Source organism: Calliopsis andreniformis, chromosome 4 (assembly GCF_051401765.1).
Source record: "Calliopsis andreniformis isolate RMS-2024a chromosome 4, iyCalAndr_principal, whole genome shotgun sequence".
Taxonomy (NCBI): Eukaryota; Metazoa; Arthropoda; class Insecta; order Hymenoptera; family Andrenidae; genus Calliopsis; species Calliopsis andreniformis.
The window spans coordinates 2625923-2647340 of NC_135065.1; the positions used below are offsets into that span (position 1 = coordinate 2625923).

General features: G+C 29.7%; 5 protein-coding genes across 12 annotated transcripts; 1 reads left to right on the forward strand and 4 right to left on the reverse strand.

The window, feature by feature from the left end:
* Nucleotides 1-960: 960 nt before the first annotated feature.
* On the reverse strand, nucleotides 961-2860 carry LOC143178615 (dynein light chain 2, cytoplasmic). The gene is made up of 3 exons (XM_076377374.1): nucleotides 2686-2860; nucleotides 1936-2053; nucleotides 961-1679 (listed from the first exon to the last, which is right to left on the reverse strand). Exons 2-3 carry the CDS (start codon nucleotides 2041-2043, stop codon nucleotides 1518-1520), a joined length of 270 nt encoding a protein of 89 aa, XP_076233489.1. The 5' UTR covers nucleotides 2044-2053; nucleotides 2686-2860; the 3' UTR covers nucleotides 961-1517.
* Nucleotides 2861-4294: 1434 nt separating this feature from the next.
* On the reverse strand, nucleotides 4295-11215 carry Dna2 (DNA replication helicase/nuclease 2). 4 transcript variants are annotated; one of them, XM_076376922.1, is made up of 14 exons: nucleotides 10996-11215; nucleotides 8472-9292; nucleotides 8018-8282; nucleotides 7763-7940; nucleotides 7399-7684; nucleotides 6916-7326; nucleotides 6620-6856; nucleotides 6398-6544; nucleotides 5943-6333; nucleotides 5676-5869; nucleotides 5384-5570; nucleotides 5116-5316; nucleotides 4861-5043; nucleotides 4295-4786 (listed from the first exon to the last, which is right to left on the reverse strand). In XM_076376922.1, the coding sequence occupies exons 2-14, from the start codon at nucleotides 9194-9196 to the stop codon at nucleotides 4577-4579; spliced, it is 3615 nt and encodes a 1204-aa protein (XP_076233037.1). In that variant the 5' UTR covers nucleotides 9197-9292; nucleotides 10996-11215; the 3' UTR covers nucleotides 4295-4576. The 4 variants fall into 4 exon arrangements, 3 of the variants coding, with proteins under 3 accessions (XP_076233037.1, XP_076233036.1, XP_076233038.1); XM_076376921.1 differs by lacking the exon at nucleotides 10996-11215 and having other exon boundaries at nucleotides 8472-9306; XR_013001766.1 differs by lacking the exon at nucleotides 4295-4786 and having other exon boundaries at nucleotides 4905-5043; nucleotides 5116-5237; nucleotides 8472-9306; nucleotides 9458-11215.
* On the forward strand, nucleotides 11027-13198 carry Coq3 (ubiquinone biosynthesis protein COQ3, mitochondrial). Of its 5 annotated transcripts, none has more exons than XM_076376931.1 (4): nucleotides 11027-11030; nucleotides 12251-12737; nucleotides 12805-12985; nucleotides 13062-13198. In XM_076376931.1, the coding sequence occupies exons 2-4, from the start codon at nucleotides 12366-12368 to the stop codon at nucleotides 13178-13180; spliced, it is 672 nt and encodes a 223-aa protein (XP_076233046.1). In that variant the 5' UTR covers nucleotides 11027-11030; nucleotides 12251-12365; the 3' UTR covers nucleotides 13181-13198. The 5 variants fall into 5 exon arrangements, with proteins under 5 accessions (XP_076233046.1, XP_076233041.1, XP_076233042.1 ...); XM_076376926.1 differs by lacking the exon at nucleotides 11027-11030 and adding an exon at nucleotides 11150-11620; XM_076376927.1 differs by lacking the exon at nucleotides 11027-11030 and adding an exon at nucleotides 11150-11587.
* A 424-nt stretch (nucleotides 13199-13622) lies between these two features.
* Cathd (cathepsin D) lies at nucleotides 13623-16669 on the reverse strand. Its single transcript, XM_076376925.1, has 8 exons — nucleotides 16488-16669; nucleotides 16079-16326; nucleotides 15043-15161; nucleotides 14617-14816; nucleotides 14414-14536; nucleotides 14189-14339; nucleotides 14023-14115; nucleotides 13623-13938 (listed from the first exon to the last, which is right to left on the reverse strand). The coding sequence occupies exons 1-8, from the start codon at nucleotides 16547-16549 to the stop codon at nucleotides 13777-13779; spliced, it is 1158 nt and encodes a 385-aa protein (XP_076233040.1). The 5' UTR covers nucleotides 16550-16669; the 3' UTR covers nucleotides 13623-13776.
* Nucleotides 16670-18091: 1422 nt separating this feature from the next.
* On the reverse strand, nucleotides 18092-20466 carry Got2 (glutamate oxaloacetate transaminase 2). The gene is made up of 8 exons (XM_076376924.1): nucleotides 20300-20466; nucleotides 19940-20096; nucleotides 19730-19858; nucleotides 19428-19649; nucleotides 19196-19352; nucleotides 19012-19110; nucleotides 18624-18940; nucleotides 18092-18497 (listed from the first exon to the last, which is right to left on the reverse strand). The coding sequence occupies exons 1-8, from the start codon at nucleotides 20392-20394 to the stop codon at nucleotides 18375-18377; spliced, it is 1299 nt and encodes a 432-aa protein (XP_076233039.1). The 5' UTR covers nucleotides 20395-20466; the 3' UTR covers nucleotides 18092-18374.
* Between the last annotated feature and the right edge of the window lie 952 nt (nucleotides 20467-21418).

Genomic DNA, 21418 nt, shown 5'->3' on the forward strand with positions numbered 1-21418 from the left:
GTTACATAACAGTGATAATAAACGTAAACTGCAGGAATTCATTTTCATCAGCGATGTATGAATTTCTTGAGCATAATTTATTTCACAGTACTATGTTGAAATCTTAATTTTTTTTATTTAACAAACCTCGATTCTAAACAGTGCCAGGTTTTTCTTTAAATAGATGCAGCTAGAACAACATTTCTATTTATTTATGTGCGTTAACAGATTAGAGTAACACTAAAGTCACTGCTGCCTGGAAAACATTTACTGGAAAATTAATTTAAACATAATTAGAAAATTATTGGTTGCTTTTTTCCCATTACTTTGATGATCTAGACGAACTCTTACAAGGTATATTGTGTTATAAAAATGCCATGTGAAATCTTTACAAAAAGAATTATGCAAGTCCTATTTGTGACTATGTTTAATAATCAGTCTAGAATTTGAACAATGTAGTAACGTTGTGATAATCGAATACGGTATGAAAATTTGCCTTTGAAGATTGCACTATATATAAATAGTATAGTATTTATGTACAATCTACATATATACATATATGAATATACATGTATAGATGTAGACTATAAATATACTGATAAGTACTGTAAGATTGAATATTAGATGTTACAGAAAGAATAAAATTTATATAGTTTAAATACATAGATCACTGGAAAAAAGGGTTCTTGTGTGTATATCGTCTTATAACAATGTTTGTAAATTTCTGTGCATATTATTAAAAACTACGAATGCACGACAGTGACTCAATTTAAATATTATGATATATTATTTACTGTATAACGTGAACATTCAAATGATCACATTTTTATGCACAATAATATAATGCACTGGTATCGTTAAACTTTTCCTTCAAATCTTTGAATTTGTAAAAATGTTAGAACTCAAATGAATTAGAGTTGCACAGCATCACAGAACAAAGGGACAATTGTACAAGTCGCATAAAATGACTGCAGGCAATCGGTCAGTTTAGCTTACATTCATTATTACAACTAATAGGTACAGTTTCCTCAAGCATGTGGTAAGACAATAAAAACCATACATAAATTCGTATGAAAATTACATACTTAGGGTGTACTTTAGTGTATAAACACTAAAAATTTTATTAATTTAAAATCGCCAGTATTGAACTCAACCTCGTATTATATACTTAATATAAAACAACACAACAAACTTTCTGGCATACACGATACATTTTAACATGTAAAATTGTATGTCAAATGGTTTCTCTTTTCCGCTTCTTTACGTTCTGTTAATCGTCTCCCTGCCCTTTATATTTTACATAATTTTTCGTCATTGTCTTATCTCTTGAGATAAGTAAAACAAAGTCAATTAGTACTCATATATCATTTTTTACTCTTTTACTCAGGGCGCGATTTCATTTGCAGAAAGAAATTTTCATTTGTAACACAGAATTTATCATTTTTCTTACACAGATGGTGATGTGATTTTAAGATATTCCATGTAACATGTGAGAAGGGAGGAAGAAAGGATGGTAAAACATAGAATAAGAATTCAGTTTATCCACTCTTGAAAAGGAGGATGGCTACCTGACCGAGATAAAAATAGATAAAATGTCTTGTTTCATGTGTCACGTAGCTTCCAAAGTTACGTCCCACAATGCAATGCCATGTTGGATTGTATTTCTTGTCGAATTCTTTCTTAATAAATGCTGCGATATCCTAAAAGGTAAAACAATATTTTATCAATCTTATATACTTTTGTAGACTATAATTATCGCTCGTATCATTTCTTATGTACAATTGAAAAACATCCAATATGATGAATCATTTTTATATTATTTGACTTATCGCGCGATTACAAGAAATGTAAAAACGACTAATGTTTAGGTTAGAAAAAATCATTTTGTCATATGTAACAACGATTACTCCTGCTATAAAAGACTATTTTTCCGTTTTAAAACATTTTTAAACAAACCTTTTCTATATTAAATTTCTCAAGTGCTTGAGTTGCGCAGTCAACAGCATCCTGTTGCATCTCCTCCGACATGTCAGCATTCTTAATAACAGCTTTCCTTTCTGTCATTTTGGTAGTTCTAAAATATGCAAATACTTCTTTATAACATCAATAGTAAAGCAATAATATAATTACAACTCCAAAGCAAACATTTTTTATTCCTCTTGATACACCAATAGACACAATCAAAATATGTTTCAATAATTATACGAATAGATCAACTTAATTCAGTATATAGAAGCATAATAAACAACTGTCTTCCCTTGCTGTATGAAAAAGAAGAAAAAATAGGGAACGACACAAAAACTAAATCGAACCTAATGCAAGGCGAGCGGGTAATTTTGACAGTAGCATAGATGTCATATACCGGCATAACAATACGTAGAAAAACTAAATCGCGAATGCATAAAGAGAACAGAATGTGCTTAATCTGTGCAATACGAAATAGCAGCGAAGGATGGTAACGGAAGCAAAACCGCGGGAGAATGATGTTTTGTCGATATGACGAGGACTATGCGAATAATAATATAATTGCCCTGCACGCGATCAACAAAATCAATTATTAATCGACTCGAGGGCATGCGAAAGTTTGTCGCATGCCAGTCACATCCAGAGGAATACTGAAAAATTTGACACGGAACTTAACGTAAACCTACCCGGTTGAAAAATGATAAATATCATTTCTCAAGTAGAATGTAACGTTTAACGTACCTTTTAAAATTAACACTCTCACCGATAGATACTCAGGAAAACGACTGTTATTTTCTAATTCGATGCTTTCTGTGTACTTATTTTGCTTTTTTCTGATTCTGTGTGAACTGATTTTGCACTAAAAATTTTCGTTCGTTCAAGCCGACAGTGACCGTTCTGGATCGAGTTCAAGACTGAAGTGCCCATACCGTGATCCAAGCTTGTGATTGGCTCGCGATTAGGGTCTTCTATCACGGTCTTCTATCAACCCAGCATGCCTCGCTGCTAGCAACCCGCGTAAACACAAATTCGAGTGATCGATAAGAAATTTCGGTTGGAAACGCGTGTTTTATATTTCTTCTTTTTTTTTTTCTATCGCCTGACGTTGTGCCCCATGAACGTTTTTATAAGAAATTTATTGCAAATGTCGACATTCATTTAGAATTAATAAATGAATCTATTTTTTGACTGTGATTTAGAATAATTATAATATCTTCAATTTTCGAACAACAGTTATAAGTATACTGCGAATTTGTATGGAGTTATAGGAATTTTAAATGTACAAAAAGTAACAGGATGCAAATAATATGCAAAAATATATAAAATATAAAAAATTAAAAAAGAATATAAAATATAAAAAAGAAAGATGAAATACACCTTTACTTAGATTCCATTTTTTACTCGTAGTTATAAAAATAGATATTTGCATAAAAATCCGCAGTATAGTGATTTGGAAAATAGAGAATTATTCTTACAAATTAATGATTTATAATGTAAAGTGGTACATAAAATTCATATTTGCTGTTATCAGGAGTCTCGGTAGAGACTCGCGCCAAGTACATACGCACCACGAGTGGTGGGTAGATATTTCCATACTTTTCAATCTGCGGATACAGCATATGGCAACAGGTGCCAGAAATTTGATGGAATGACTGTACGTGTGAATATGAGACAAAAATAAAAAATAACGAAATTGTGTTCGAGGCATCGTTTCCAAGATATTAATTGCTCAAGAAACGTTAAAAATATATATAAAATACGTCTGGTGCAGGAACTTAGCCCAAGTGTATGTACATTGAACGCAAGGTAATGCAGCACAGTGCAATATTGCGTTGCGTCTATGACGTAATATTCTGAGGTGTCAGGTCCATGGGCGTTATATTGTTTTTTTCTGTTTATAAAATACTATATAGACATTTTTTTCGTCCTACGCACAGACGCAGGCAGCTTATAGACTTTTGTGCTTCGCGATCTGTAATACCGACCTCTTAAAAATCACTGGTTTTTGAGCGACCTCTGCATATTTCAGCAGCGAACGTAGAAAACAAATTGTGTTTTTATCATTTAGGTCGGTAAAACTAGAAAATACTTACCTTAGCATGCAACATACATGTTCCACTAAATTATTCTCCTTATTCATCTCGATATTCGATATATATACAAATTCTTGAAAGAAAACCATGTTGTTCATTTAATGCGTGTTACAAAAAATACATAAAAATAAAGTTGCATTATATAGTGTTAAATAAAATGGACAATTTAAATAGTCACTGAAAATTATTAATAAGATTGTACTCTTTAAAGGTCAATAAGATAATTATACAGGGTATAACAATATATTTTTTTAATTATAATATAAAAGCAATATTAATAAATTACAGTTCTAAAAAAGTATTTAAAAAATTAAAAGAATATATAATTGATGAGATACATATGATTACACATAATAGCGAACATTTTTGAATTTTATAAATATGAACAATTTAAAAAATGAAAAGAATATATAATTGATGAGGTACATATGATTACACATAATAGCGAACACTCTTGAATTTTATAAATATGAACAATTTTTTGTTGTTGTAAATAAAATATGTTTTTAAATAAATACGGTATGTAAATGAAAAAGAAATTATCGCAATATAGACACAATACTTTTCCACGAAAAATCATCACAACTCTCATGCAAGTTTACTATATTATTAGCTTCAATTAAATTAAACAATTTTTTAAACGGCGAATACTGTGATAGCGTATGTACATCTCCAATAACAATTAATTTATGCTTTGCTCTCGTTATGGCCACAGTTAATCTCCGATGATCTCCTAAGATTTCGAAGTCCTATAATTGGAACAAAATAAGTCAAAGTTGTCTCTAATTAATTTAATTAGTTGCATAAAATTCAAGTAACATACCTCTTTTATATCACTAATCTCAGTAGAACTTTTTACACAAGAATAAATTATAATTTCCTTGTCACGTCCTTGATACTGATCGACAGTATTTATTTCAATATTTTGAAGGACAATTTTTTTCAATAAAGCTACATGTGCTCTATAGGGTGCAATAACTCCGATGTTTTGGGGTTTTACATCCATCTGCAAAATGATATGCTATAATTATCTGTTTTTTAATTTTCAATTTAGAAATAATAATGTACTAAATTTCACCTGTGTAAGAGTATTTAGTAATTTCAAGATTATACCAGCTTCCCAAATATTTGAATACATTTGATCACTTTGCGGATACAAATCGGTACATTCCAAGTTTACTTTTAAATCAGCAGTACAACCTGTATTCAATAGAATTACCGAATCATTTATATCCTGTGAAAGTACCTTGTGTATCCATCCTGCTTCTTTTATCAAATTCTAAAATAAAATTCTATCATACATATACATGAATTATTAAGTGAGAGCAAATAACAAGTAAACTTACTTCACTATGCGATGCATTAAAAGTAGCATTTTTTATCACTGTATTTCCTGGTTCCAGTGCATCGTTATATGTCAACTTGTTTGCTAATTGCATAATATTTTTATTCATTCTATACTGTTTTGTCAAATTAACGGTGTTATTCTCGTTATGGAGTCTTACAAATAAAGATTCATCTGCACCAAGTTTCCTAAAATAGAAACATAATAAAATTGATATAATATTGTTATCAACAATAATACTGCTTTGACAACAATATTATTGTTAGAATATTATTAGAAGTTTTTATATACACCTAGCAACTTTGCTTTTAATGATTGGCGGTAGTTGATCAGGATCTCCCACAAGAACAAATTTACGCGCACTGTATAAAGGTCGCAATACAGTAGGCTGTAATGCTTGAGTACTTTCATCAACAACACACACATCAAACATGCGTTTACCAAGAAGTGCATGATGAGAACCATAACAAGTTACTCCAACGATGTTCTAAAATTATTAAAACTTTCTACAAAGATTCCTAAAGACTTATAAGCATAAAATGTTTTAAAATATTTCGTACTTTATTAGAGTAAATTGTCTTCAAACTCTCAGGAGAATGACAATTCGCAGTTACATATTCCTCAGTTTTATGTTTTAGCGATGGATGAACAGATGAACCCAATCGTAAAAAATCAATATCCTTGTCAAGTAATTTCATTAGAATATTATCTACAGCACTATTCGTATGTGCAGTAATTAGAATAGAACATTTCATTTCGTACAACAGTTTTATTAAAGCCACCAATGTTTGAGTTTTTCCTGTACCTGGCATTCCTTTGATCAAAATGTAATCATTCGCGATCATTGCTTTCAGAACTGCTTTTTGTTGATTTTCGTTTAGTTCGTTAATTATTTTTGCACTTTTGTGTACGATCGATTGAGACAATCCTTTCATAAACGTTGCTGGTTTCCTAATGCAAGCATGCAATTAATTAACGCTGAGAAATATACCATATTTTTAGATAAATTACAAACCTGTCTATCACAATATCTCGTAATTTTGTACAGATTTCACTGTCACCCATTAAACCACCTACGTTTGCAAGATTAAAGGAAATAAAACTAGAAGATGAATATTTGTCGATATGAAACAGCTCAGAATTATTGTATTTTGTAATGTCTCTGAAATTAAATAATTATAACTTTATTTTAGGCTTAAGCCTACAGAATTAAGTCTACGCCTATATTTTTACATACCTATCTAATAAAACGTTGACGCAATCTTCTCTTATGTTTAGTATAAATCCTGCTGATATGTTAACACGCGAGTTTGTACTCACCAAAACATAATCATTCTCTGTAAATTCCATGTATGGAATATTAACATCTTGTCGATTTACATTTGCACGAACAAAAGTATGTTGAAATCTAGAATCATATTCAATGACTTTTCCTATTATCTTTAAATTACAAATACACGTTTTCTTTGCTTCTCTGCAAAAGAAAAAGATAAATAAATACACAATAAATTTGTAAAAACTATTACTTCTTACCTCTTCTCTGGATTTAAGGTCCATATATATCTTACTATATCAACAGAGGATTGTGCACTTTCCTCTAGTTGTAATAAAGAAACCCATTTTTCAATATACTCAAAATGTGTTGGTTTGAATTTATCTAAAATTTGTTTACTAAGTTTCATTAACGGATGTGATTCTGATAATTGTATAGTAATGTCTTTGCTTAAATAAGCACAACATAGTGCATTATAAACACAATTAGAACAAGCACTATGATGGTTAATTGGTTCTGGCAGTTCCAATGTTGGTAAGTTCGACTTAGAATTTGAATCAAATGATTTTTCAGTTATTTTAGGAATAAAATAACTAGCTAAGGTGTTTCTTAATAATATTAAATCCCTTTTCTCAGGATATCCACTTTTAATTTCTTGCATAATGTTTTCCCTATAATTAAAAAAATCTATACAATAAATTTTTTACAATTTTTATACTATGCTATGTAAATACAGAAATTACCTTAAATATAAGAGAAGACCTGTATCTGTGTCTTGGCCCGTAAGAGCCATCATCATAATATACAAGATAATTTGACCTTTATGCTCCAAAGAAAATGAAGGTTTGCCTGTCTTTATTTCAAGAGGCATAATTTTCGGTTTTGAATTTATATTAACATTCAATGTAACGTCTACTTTACCTTTTATGCCCAATTTAGGAAGCCAAAGATTTTCTTCTATATCATGTATATGAGTAATATTCCCCTCAAAATTGGCTTTTACACTACTTATTGCTTTTTGCTTTTTATCTGCAAATATTATCATCTCAATCAATAATAAATAAATAATAAAATGAAGTATGTTAAGTGTTTAAATATTTTGCATACCTTTCAAATAATGTTGAATAAATTCAAATACTTTTGGTACAAATATGAGCATTTTCTGTCTACACTCATTAAATGTAATATTGGCTGCATAAAGTACATGTGTTGTGTCTTTAGACTGTAGTATATCATCCATCAATTTTGTAATATCAGATAATTGATGTACATCTTGACGTATGGCCTATAATATTAACAGTAAACAGTGTTCAAATAAAAATAAAAGTATTAAGAGTATAGTTATGAATTAATGTTCATTACCTTCTGTAATAACTGGTGAGCTAGACTTCCAATAACCATTGCTGTTTGATCTCCCTCATAGTAAGGAAGACTTTCTATTTTCCTAAATTTTTCTGCTAAAACTGCTTTCCTTCTACAAAATAAGGCACCAACTACTGTTGTTCCAGATATTAATACATCTGGATGAATAACAAGAAAGCCACTACTATTGTCTATAACCCAATATTGAGCTTCCTTTCTTGCTTGTATCACAACAATATCATCTTTCTCTACTTTTACATCTTTCCTAAATTTCAGTTAAAAATATGGTTTTATATATGTTGTACATAAAAGAGGATAATTTATAATACAGAAAGCATTATTTTCAAAACGAAAGATGTTTAATAAGTACAAAATTCACTATCATTTTAAATTATTTGATGACTTTATGGTATACATTGTATAAAAAGTTTTAGCATGTATTAATGATCCTTACCAGAAACCTGAACATATAACAGTTGCAGTTGATGTAAAGTCTTCATGTTTTACAGTAAGTAACAACCTGTTGTATTCTCTATTCACATCAATAATTGTACATCTTTGCAAAGACTCAAAACTGACTTGATTGTCCATAGTCCATTCATCTTCAAAACAATCATTAAAATCATCTATAATACATGTTCCTAATGCTAAATCTGATTTATCAAGCTCTTTCAACTTATCTAATTGTGCAATGTTATTGTACATTAATACATTATTTTCCTTGCTTTCTACAGAATGCGATTTATTCTCTTTGATATTAAAAACTGTATCAGAGCTAATACTGTTCAGCATTATGTTCCTTTTTCTTGATTCTACATTTACAGATTCCGCTTTCTTTTCATCCCATTTGTGTAATATATTTTTGCATTTATCTATATTTTTGTTGTATTCATGTTTTTCTATAGTTACATTTTTTTTAGGCGATACAGACAGATTTTTACTTATATCATTAGTTTTGCTTATGGCAGTAGTAATATCTTTGAACACATTTTGAATCACATTACATTCCTTCATAACTGGAAGTGTTTGTTCTATTTTTTTTGCGCTATTTATACTGGAAGTATCATGTTTCATAATTTTTAAAGAAGTACCCAATAACTCCAAATCTTCTGTCACCTTTCGCTTTTTAGACATTCCTGCATTTAATGCATCACTAACTTTAACAGTATCACTTATCATATTATCGTTATTTTTAAGTGTTTCATCTTTTGATACTTTCGTAAAATATATTGATATTTTCTTTTGTGATTGTTTCTCATTGTGAACTGTGGCATTCTGTAACAACATATCTCAAACGATTACATTTTACAATAAATGTTAAGAATGTAAGAAATTAGTAAGTGTCAGTCGAAATTAATAATTTCATGCTGTTGAATAAAAACAACTGTTATTAATCTCCTTATCAATGCATTTCTCATTATAACATTTCTATATATTTACCTGTTTTGTTTTTATATGAGTGTTATCTCTTTTTTTCATTCTAAAGTCTAAAGTATATAATTCTATTAATTACGGCAAGATAATATCAAGCATGGCCGATTTACGCGCTCTTCAAGTTTATTCAGAAACAAGATGGGAATGCATACAACTTATTTGAGCCGGCTGTGTTATATTATACGATTAACCAATAGGATTAGTTGAATGAAATATGTAATTGGTTCTTTGCATTTTTGATTAAACACAACTGATCAAATTGGCAAAATATTTGTAGTATCCTTACAAATATTCTTTATAATATTATATTCACATTGTTGTGAAAGTTCCGTTTCCTAACCCATGTGAAGTTAGCTCACACTAGTAACCAATTCGAATAGAACGTAAGTCAAATAATTGCTCTTTAATTGCCCATAATTACTCATATATTATTGTTCATTGTTCACTTTTCGTTTTCGAGATATTTCCAAAAAACTGTTTTGGTTATCTAGGGACTTTTACGGATTGGTAACGATCATTCAATATCACAAAACTTCTAAAATGATGCACAAAACGATCTACCGAGGCTACCAAAAAATTGCTCTTTGCTCAAAATTAATTACTCAACCCAGAATAAGCAACAATTAAGTCAATAAACAACAAATTCTATAAATAAAAATATGAAACAGAAATCTAGTAACTTCCAAATGTGCATGCGCATATCCCCAGTAACTTTAATACAGATCATAACTCAAAAACTTGCTCTACCACATTGTGCAGTGACTTAAACAATTGCTCTTTAATTGCACCTTACTGCTGTGGAATTAATTTTAATTGTTCACTCCTAATTTTCCAAAACTTTCGAAAAAATAATCATGCTATTACAACTGCGTTAAATTGGCAACATTCACAAGTCTAATATTTTTCATCAATTCAAAAAACTGCTCTATCTCATTGCAGAATGGCTTAAATAATTGTTCTTTCCTTGCCCTTTATTGTTCTGTAATTAGTTTTAATTGCCTGCCCACCTCTTGTTTTCGAGAAATCTAGACAAAAAATCATCGTGCTATTCGCACCGACGCGAAGTTGGCCGCAGATGTCAGTCTGCTAGGTTATATCGACGTATAAAACTTATCATATCTCAATAAATGATGGCTTAAACTTAAACAATTGCTCTTTAATTGTACCTTACTGCCCTTTAATTACATTTAATTGCTCAGCCGTATTTTTGAAACGAATGGCCAAAAAATCATCATGCGATTATGATTAATAGAAGTTGTCAACGATATGTCTGATATTTTCAAGAATTTTACATTATATGCACATACGTATTATATGTATTTTCTGTTAATTATTTAATATACAATAATTTTAACTGATTGAGAAAGATAACGTTGACTAATAGAAAAATTATGTGCATTATTTCGCATTTTTAATGTTGTGTTATATAAATAAGGTTACATGAAAAGATAATGCTTATGCATGGAATGAGGTATTCTCAAAAATAAATAAAACAGTGGCATCTATTAGCTCTGCAATGTAAGCTATAAGTAATAAAGGTTTACCTTATTGTGGAAAAATAGCAAACGTTGGGTTTCCTGTTAGTGTCAATATTTTGTCTGATCGCAATAAATTATCTAAAGCAGCTAAATCTTTTGGATGGAAAGGAAAGGAACAGAATGTAGAACAGAGTTTGAATATAGTTGAATATAGTGGAGTAACACAGAATTGCAGAACTATATTTCTAGTCAAGCCACAATAAGCTTATTCGAAATTTCCAGCAACTTCTAGATCTAGATTTAACAAAGAATGAGTGTAATGCAGTAATGCATGACGTCATCACAGTTTCTATCGACATCATTCCGTTCTCATTTCCTGCAACGGAACGCTGAGCGCTGTCGGCAATATTTTGGATTGTTTATTATGCATCTGAGATATTGTACACATAAATAGTAAATTAAGAAATCCATATTAGTTACGAAAATAATCGCAGTCATGGTCAGTTAGTGACAGCTCCATTCTCCCCTATATTCATCGTTTACGCTTATTTGTTTTGATACACTTTTGAGAACTTCATATTACATTTGATAAATTTTTTTCCGTATTTGATAACCCCATAAAATAAATCATGAGGATTATAAAGTGTTTGCCTTTTCGGTCTATATCCATGAGAAGTGTTATTCAAAATAAGTACTTAACCTATATATCTGGCAAAATACTAAACTGAGCTGTTAACACATTGCACGCTGGCTAAATATTCGCTGTTGGGAGCCTGAGTGCCGGTGGAACAGGATGTTTCGGCCAGCTATGTATTCACAGTGGAATATCTTAGAAGGGGTTGAAATTGAAAAAAAATGTTTCCTTAAAAGTGTGATACGAAAATACGCATTATGTAGTATTGATAGTTTTTTTATGAGTGTAAGGGTAGGAAAGATTTTAATGTCAAGTTGATCTTAAATGAAACCATGTATTTTTTTATTTATATTATGATAGCTGGTTTTGAGACGAATTCAGTAATGTACCATTTTATATTATTCCTTTCAGCGGGTCATAAGTTAAAACGATTGAATTCGCGACAGTCGTAAATTTCGCGTAACTGCGAAACTGAAATAACTTGTAGAAACATCTTCTTTGTAACGTCAACTCCTTCCGAAATATTCCACTGTACTCACTGAAACACCCTGTCCTATATAGATAGTAGTGATGAAATCCTGCACTGTCGCAGAACTGGTAGTCAGACAAAGGCAGAAAATCTCGTAAAAATGCAAGGCTGGCGTTCAATGTGCTATTATAAAATTTATAATGCTATTTGTATTTTAGACTGACTGAACAGGTTGACCCTAAATCAAATGCGATTAAAAGATCGACTGTTGATTTCGCAAATGTAGAGCATCTTTCTAAATTCAGCAATAAATGGTGGGACATAAATGGTGACATGCGTGCATTGCATGCATTGAATCCTCTTAGAATACAGTTTGTACGAGATGGTCTAGCGAATACAGGAGTTAAAATTGAAAGTACACACTTACCACTAGAAGGACTTAAAATCTTAGATGTTGGTTGTGGTGGAGGATTATTAACGGAACCATTAGCTAGAATAGGAGCTCAAGTAACTGGAATTGATGCATCTAAGGAATTAATAAAAATCGCAAAAGAACATGCTATATTGGATGACAGCTTACAGGAGCAATTAAATTATATTGAAACAAGTATTGAAAATTTTGCTTGTGAAAATAAAAATAGATATAATGCTGTAATAGCTTCAGAAGTTATAGAACATGTAGACGATAAAGAGTTATTTTTAAAGGTATAATATTATGTCTGCAACAAGAGTAACTTCTGTAAATTTATATAAAAATGTAATTATTTCTCAGAACTGTGTAGATGTATTGCAACCTGGTGGTTCAATATTTATTACAACACTTAACAAGACTTTACCTTCTTGGTTGGGAGGTATCATTGCAGCTGAACATGTATTGAAATTAGTTCCATCAGGAACTCATGATTGGAACAAATTTATTAGTCCAGCAGAAACTCAACGTTTACTAGAGACATGTAAAACGATTTTTATTAATAGTATCTGTAGATTAATTGCAGCATTTTTATTGTGAAATTATTTGTTCTCTTACAGGTGGCTGTAAAACAAAATTAATTCATGGAATATTTTATAATCCTCTAAAACATGAATGGTTTTGGACAACATCAACAGCAATAAATTATGCACTTCATGCAGTCAAAAAGAAAGAATAGTAGTAAAGAGTCTTGTTTTACTTTTTGTACCTTAATATTTAAAATTTGTTACAGTATATAATTATGTTTGTGAAGATAATTTATTTGATATTACAGTATAAATCTGTATGACATGTATTATAAATGGTAATTAATAGTCTTAATTATTGTGATTATTTTTGATAAAAAATATTAATTTTAATAGAGAACAAATACAGGAACAAAAAGTAAAATATTGTGTTTGAGAAAAAAAACATCTGATTAAAAACTAAATTTATACATAAATTAAAAAATTGATGAATTATAAGATTGTAAAACATATTTTGTAAATTTTGTTTTATTCTTTAATTCAATACATAGAAAATCACTTGAAAAAATTTTGTTCTTTATAACATTTGTACTACTATTATACTACTATTTATTACAAATATCTATTTTATGCATTGTACTACAAAAGAGTAAATTTTTATTTAATTAATGTTTATTTTTCTGTTCAAAATTACAATGTTACGTTTGAAAGGCAAGAGAATGCTATCCAAACAAATATAAAAGTTGTATCAAAATAATATGTTACATAATAATGAAAACATAACAGGGAAGTAAGTTAAATTTTATGTCTATACAGCTTCAGCGAAACCAACGCGATTGTTTCCCATATCAAACTCAGTGTAGTAACGACCAATGAATACGTCTCCCAAGATCCATAGAGGACCATTTGGTGGGGGAATATCCATTCCCATGAACCCGCTCATGCAAACTGTTTTTCCAAATTGTGTAACCTATTTTGGAAATATATGCAATATATTGTAAAAAATTTAGATGGGAATTAAACACAAAAATAGAGTTACCAAAAATCATATTACCTTCAAAACGTAATCTTCACCTCTCAATGGGAAGGCATGACCACCCAATGTGAAAGTAATCGTTGGCAAGTTAGGAATTGAATTACAGTCCACCTTTAAACATAAAATAATAGATGTAGTCAATGTAGTATTTGTAAAATAATTATAAATGATTGTTGATAATTACAATTGCTTCACCGCCTAAGATGGGAGTGGCTCCAATCTTTTTATTAATTACACTAACTTCATCGACTGGACCTGCTATCAACGAGGTGCCTGTGTCGGCGATAGCTTCGCATCCATTTTTACAAACTTTAGTGCCTTTACCAACTTCAACACTGTAAGTATGATTATAGATTTGAAATGCGTTTCAAGGGGTATATTTTTAAAAATATACCATAAAGAATATTACCTGTCCATCTTGAATTGCCAGTAACCCTTCTTGTCTACAGGGACATAAATAAATTCACCTTTGTAATGGTTTGGATCTGAACCTCCTAAAAGCATTTCTCCACCCAGCTCAGCATTAGGATCCCTAAATTTATAAATTAATATAGTTTATGAAAGTTTTCTCTGAAATGGAAATGTTCAATTACTATTCAGTGAAATATATACCTATTCAAATAAAAACTGAAAACGGGTTGAGACACTAATCCTTGTTTGACCATGTTGTAGAAGACTGGTGTCACACCATCTACAGAAATTCTGGAATACCCCATTCCCATAATACCATCAAATTTAGCAGCAACGAATGCCAGTCCAGGCTCGCTTAATGCTTCAGCAAATGTCTGATCATTAACTTTCATTCCAGCAATCTGAAATACAAAAATCATAAATAATATAATGTATTGTACTGTGCAGTACTTGAATTTAGAGAAAACATAATTTATAATTAATAAGCTTTCGTGAATGAATGTTTATAAATATGATAACAGATAACAGGTAAACTTGTATACTTAATTATTAATTAACTTGTTTTATAAGCAAATTAATTAACAGGTTTATAGCAAATACATAATTATGTGTTTACAGAATACTCACATCAACAGTATCTGTTGATAAATAGCCAGAGAGACTTCCAGAACCATACCTAATATTAAAATCGGTACCATTTTTCTTATAAGTGTTTGATTTGGTGCTGTCGTATTTGTGATGCAATTCTAAAATGAAGAAAGGAAAGCGTGAAATATAGAACATTTTACGTTAGTTATAAAATTTCATAAATTATTATTTCATTATTTGTTTTCATAATAGTTATAATAATAATGAAACAAAGAGAATAACAATATATGACTTTAAAAATCGTGTAGTAAAAATTAATTTACTATGAACTACATGTAATGATACTACATAGTGATAATAATAAAATATTGAGGTAATAATCTCTACAGAAAATTTTTATAGCCCTATAAACTTAACATAAAAGTCAAACATTCATTGGTTAAAGGTGTAATAAATGTAGTTACTTTATAGTCTGACTGTTACGCCTTTAATTAACAAGTTATCACATGGCAAAGGTCATTTATATCTTGGAAATAAATATAGTAACAGTTGTAAACATACAGCCATGTTTCCACTGAATGTGTATCTATAGTGCTCTGCTGACAAGAAATCCTCTGGTAGGAATCTAATTGTTCTCAGGAGACTTCTTGTTAGCGGAGCACAGTACACGTAAAATAAATACATGAAATATGTACAAGATATTCTACAAATTATCTATTTTCTAAAATTGTATTCAATTCATTATGTTATAATTCAGATAAGTATCTTAAATGATAAAAAGGTAAGACTCCTTATCAAAAAGTAAATTAAATTTTTTTTCTTTAGATGTTTATAGACTGATGGTATAATATGTACACAAATGTTTCATTCAATCAATATAAAATTAATATTCATTCACCTGGAAGTCAGGATTTTATATATGAAAACATGTTATTATATGAATGGCTTAATGCACAGATGTATGTCCATTTTTGTCAATTTATGTCCAAATGGACATATAACGTTTGCACAATATTTAATTAATAATTTGATAAAGTTTTCATCTAGCATTTTTATATTTTTAATGTATACTTACTGCATGCAATATTAATTAGATGACAGTTTTTTGAAGGTACCCAAAGATTCGACGAACCAGTATCAAAAACTACCCTAAAGTCCTGTGGTGGAGTTCCAATACTGATAACACCGTAATATTGAGCATCTAAATAATTAGAAAGAGGTTCCGGAGCAGAACCTGCTCCTTGTACAAAGGGTACTTGAATTAATTCTGTATCAACTTCCTTAAATTGCTTTCTAACGCTATCCATTTTATGTAATCCAACCCTTAAAATATAATCAAAAAATAAATTTTTACATAATATTTTGATATAATTCGATTTTGTTATGTTTTATGATGGATTATAAAACAGTTTCAAAGGTAAAACTGATTAGATTAAACACAAAAATGAATGATCATTCTAACAAAGGATAAACGTAAAACTTACCTCACGAGATCTGCGCTCGTTAGAGTGGTTAAAGCGCACAAACAAATAATTAGACGAAACATTTTTAGCAAAGTTCTTCTAAATATATAAACCTCTAAAACATTATAAATTAATAATACGTATTTCTATTATAAACACGGCAGCGAGACACCTTCGTCAATAAAGACAATACCAGTCACTGCGAATTGAAGCAAAATGACGCTTATAAAGTGTTCAGTTACGACTTACTACGCATGCGCAACATACTTATTTAAATATATTATATATTTTACGCCTAAATGAATTTAATTCGCAAGGCTAATACGATTAAAATCTGTGCTGTTAATAATTTTATCGTGTATCTTATCAGTAAAGATTTATCAATGAGGAACTTTGCGAATATTAATTTAAATTAAATACTCCTTAATCGATAAAAAGTATCGATAAATATGATATCATCCAGTGCCATAGTCAGCTGATAGGATATTCGATTACATATATATATATATATATATATATATATATATATATATGAGCCATTGTCGCATCAACACATATGCACGTAGGAGAATGAACCCCCACCGTGCTACTGTAGAAATCTCGATTCTCGAATTATCTACTCGCAACACTGCTAACTATTTACGATTTATCACGCGCGCGAATTTAAAATCAAAGCGTTCCTATGGACAGTATAACGTGCCAAAACAATTTTGAAAAATATGTTATTTTCCTTAAGAACACTTCAATTGTTTTGTAATTTAGAAACTATTTTCTAGAGCTTCTTTTGTATTTTACAAAATAATATGAAATAGACACCAATTAACAAATATAATTCTGTTCTCACGTACTAGAGATATTCAATTGAAGTTGTATAATATTTTATTCTGTCTTATTATTCCTTTTCATTTACTTTTTGTATATTTAAATTTGTTACAGTCAAGTATGAAATACATTTATTATGTATAATATATCGCTTAGAGGAAAGAAAAATATATCGTTCACTTGCTGCAACATATAATAATATAATTCAATTATATAATAAATTATATAGTAATATAATTCATTTATATAATAATATAATTCAAAAATTATAATTTTCTAGGAAATGAGATAATATTTTCATTTAGTGTAAGAACTTCCTTCCTTTTTGTATTAATAACTCAAAATTCTTTTTAAATTACTTTAAAAAAATTTTGTTTAATTTGTAATCTGCTTATATTCGCAAACATTATTATTCCTTTTTTGTAGAAATGACTTATTCATTTTGATTAGTGTACAAATGTCTTTATTACTGTTAATATTCAACAACTAATCATAAAATTAAATTTGTTCCAATCCGTATATGTTATAAAAAATTTTTAAAGGAATCTCTCTTCAAATTGAAATACATTTCGATAACTATTATTTCTACTTTCAATATGAATCTTCATTCTTTCAGAATTTCTGTATAAAACAGAAAACAAATTTTCTTATATTACTGCTTAATAATACATATGAAGATAATATTTGAAAGTATGTGATATATTTGTAATTTTTTTTATATGATAAATGGGTTGATGTACATTGTAAAATATCAAAAGGTAATTATTTTCTTAAATTAGAGGAGAATAACATAATAACAGAAATTAGTCTATAAATTTTATTAATATCATGAGAAATTGTTTTAATTATTCTAATGAAGTATTATACATTTGTAATTAATATACATGATATTCTATTCAAATTTTTAATATGTAGGCTACACTGCCTGCAGTGCCTTTATAAAAATAACATGCAAGATTAAATGCATTACGTTTTTACTGAATTCTATTATTTTATGTGTATAGAAAGAAAGAGAGAAAACTGGTGTGTATCTTGACATTACAAGGCAAAGTTTGATTTCATGTAAATGTTGATCAGGATGTTGAATTATTTTGTCACTTCATGCATGGCCTGTGCAAGGTATTCTACATTCTTTGATGTTACTCCTGCCATAGATATTCTACCATCCTTTGTCAGGTAAATGCTGTAATCTTTTGTAAGTTTTTCTACCTGTAAAACGTTAATGCAAATAATTTATTATGTCTTTTTCTATATACTTATCGTTCTATAAGTATCTTATAATGTGCATGTTTATGAGCAAATTAGGCAATAAAAATAATGTAAAAAATGTATTACCTCGGGAAGTTTAAGACCAGTAAAGCAAAACATTCCAATTTGGTCTGTAATGTGGGTCCAGTCACGAGAGCTGCCAAGCTTTTCAAGGTTATTTTTCAACTTTTGACGTACCGAAATAATACGGTCAGCCATTCCTTTAACGTCACAAAGCCATTGCTCTCTTAATTGAGAGTCTCCTAATATTTCATTCACAATTCTGGCGCCATAAATAGGAGGGTTAGAATACATTGGCCTAATTAAAATCTTCAATTGTGAAAGAGTACGAGCTGCTTCATCTTTACTGGAAGTGATTAATGAGAATGCTCCAACGCGTTCACCTAATTAAAATTATGGTTTGAGAACTTTATATGTTACACAAAATTATTAACTACTAAATTGATATATTTACCATATAGACCCATATTTTTAGCATAAGATTGAGCTAAAGCAATTTGATGTCCTTCTTTAAGGAATATTCTAACAGCTAAAGAATCTTTTTCTATGTCTCCTAAAATTTTACATAAAATTATATTAAATCAATGGTCAAAACATTAATTTATGAAGCAATTAATACTTCTTTATTTTCTCTTTACCTGATGCAAATCCTTGGTATGCCATGTCAAAGAAAGGGAAAAGTTTTCGTTTCTTTACAATATCTGATAATTCTTTCCATTGTTCTGGTTTTGGATCAACCCCAGTTGGATTATGTGCACAAGCATGGAAAAGGATGATGGATTTTTCTGGAATTCTCTGTAAAAATTATAATTATGAAAATACATTAATAATGCCACACTGTGTCTTTAATGAAATTTATAAGTTACTAACACATATATCTTCCACTACGCCTTGGAAATCCAGTCCACAAGTTTTAGGATCATAATAACGATAAGATTTTACACTAAGCCTTGCTAGTTTGAATAAAGGAGTATGATTTCCCCATGTAGGAGTTGGTACATAAACTTCTTTATTACCAGGGAAAAAGTGTGATAAAAAGGTTGCTCCAATACAGAGAGAACCTGTGCCAGAAATACCTTGCACAGTAGCATTCTAAAAAAGAAGATTAATTAAGCTTATTAGAAATGATTCTTCAATGATGTTGGAAAATATATGCATTGCATTATTCATACCAAGCCATTTGAAACAACATCACTATCTGGACCAAGAGCCAAGTTAATACTATGTTGACAAAATGTTGGATTTCCTGCTATTGGTGAGTATTCTTTGTCCATTTCCTTACTCCTAATTCTTTCTTCTGCCTGTAATTAATATTATTTTATCAAGAAATATTAAATTATATATTCATGATGTATTTTTAAAATAAAACTAATATGATTTACCTTACGAACGCTTGGTAACACAAATGGTTTACCATTATCATCTCTATAAGCACCAACTCCTAAATTAATCTTCTTAGGATTGTCATCCTTCTTATATGCTTCTGTGATGCCCAAAATGGCATCAGGGGGACCCATTTCTACATTGGCCCACCATGAGCTGCAACATGCTTGCATTTTATAATTTGCATAATACATAATTAGATAAATAGAACATGTTGCATATGTTTTATTATTTTTAAAGTAACATAAAAATAATAACGCTTTTGTATCAGTATTTCAAATATAATTTTTAAGTAACTTAAATCTGTAGCCATGGAAAGGTTAAAAAGGTCGCAAAATTTAATTGAAGATTAATCTTACCTCGTTGACCGTGTGGTATATGAAACGATAGAGCAATTATTTTTAAGCAAATTGCATGCAGATGAAAGTGTAACGAGCCTCATGCTTTGTGCCATTTTACTAATCGTATATTAAATTGTAAGCTTCTGCAAAAACTGAATCGTCTCTCATCCAGTTACTGGACGGAACTGCTGACGTTCGCTATATCTATTAACGCTCATGCGCGAAAATGATCCATTCCGCAATGATGATGATACAATTTTATCATATTTATCAAACATTACACAAGTTATATAATAAATCTATGCTTTATAGCCTACGATATATTATTAAATTTAGCATTTTACATTTTTATCTATAATATATGCAGTATGTATGTACTAATGTACTACATGATTAGCGACTGTAATGTATCATTATCGTATGTAGTACAATATATTTCAGTTATCATATCAGACTTACATGTATAGAACTACAACATTTCGCTATTTAAGTGTATCATTTACGTAATGTTTCAATCTATATTTATTTAGGTAATATTTATAGTCAGTAGGCCGTAGTAGTAACGTTATATATTTTCTAAAACGTTTTAAAAATTATATATAGATGTTTACACATTACGATCGTTTATTCTTTTAAAAGAATATGCATGTCTAGATATCATTTATTTGCTACAACATGCAATGTCATAACTCAGAAATCATAATTTTTCGAAAAATGAGGTAATACCTTCATTTCATGCGGTTTGTTAATATTAATAACTCAAAAACATTTATTTTTATCTCATTACTGCAATGAGCGATGTACATGTATTATACAATACAAATACATTCTCGCGTATCGTTCATACATGCAATATTGCATATTTATGCACATATGTATCTTATACAATTCTTCTAATACATTAGTGATGGCTAAATTTTCTACGCTAATTAAATTTGAGTCTCTCAATGGAGAGTCCAGATAACTGCGGGCCACCTTTTAATTGGTCGCCGCCATTTTCAGGCACAGCTGGTTATTTCTAATTATGTTGGTACTGTTATAGCGTGTTGCGATTTGCGATAAAAGCGTTGTTGCTGTTGAGTTGCCTACCATGTTCGATCAAGTTCCAGGTTTAATTCAAACCATTTTAATGTATTG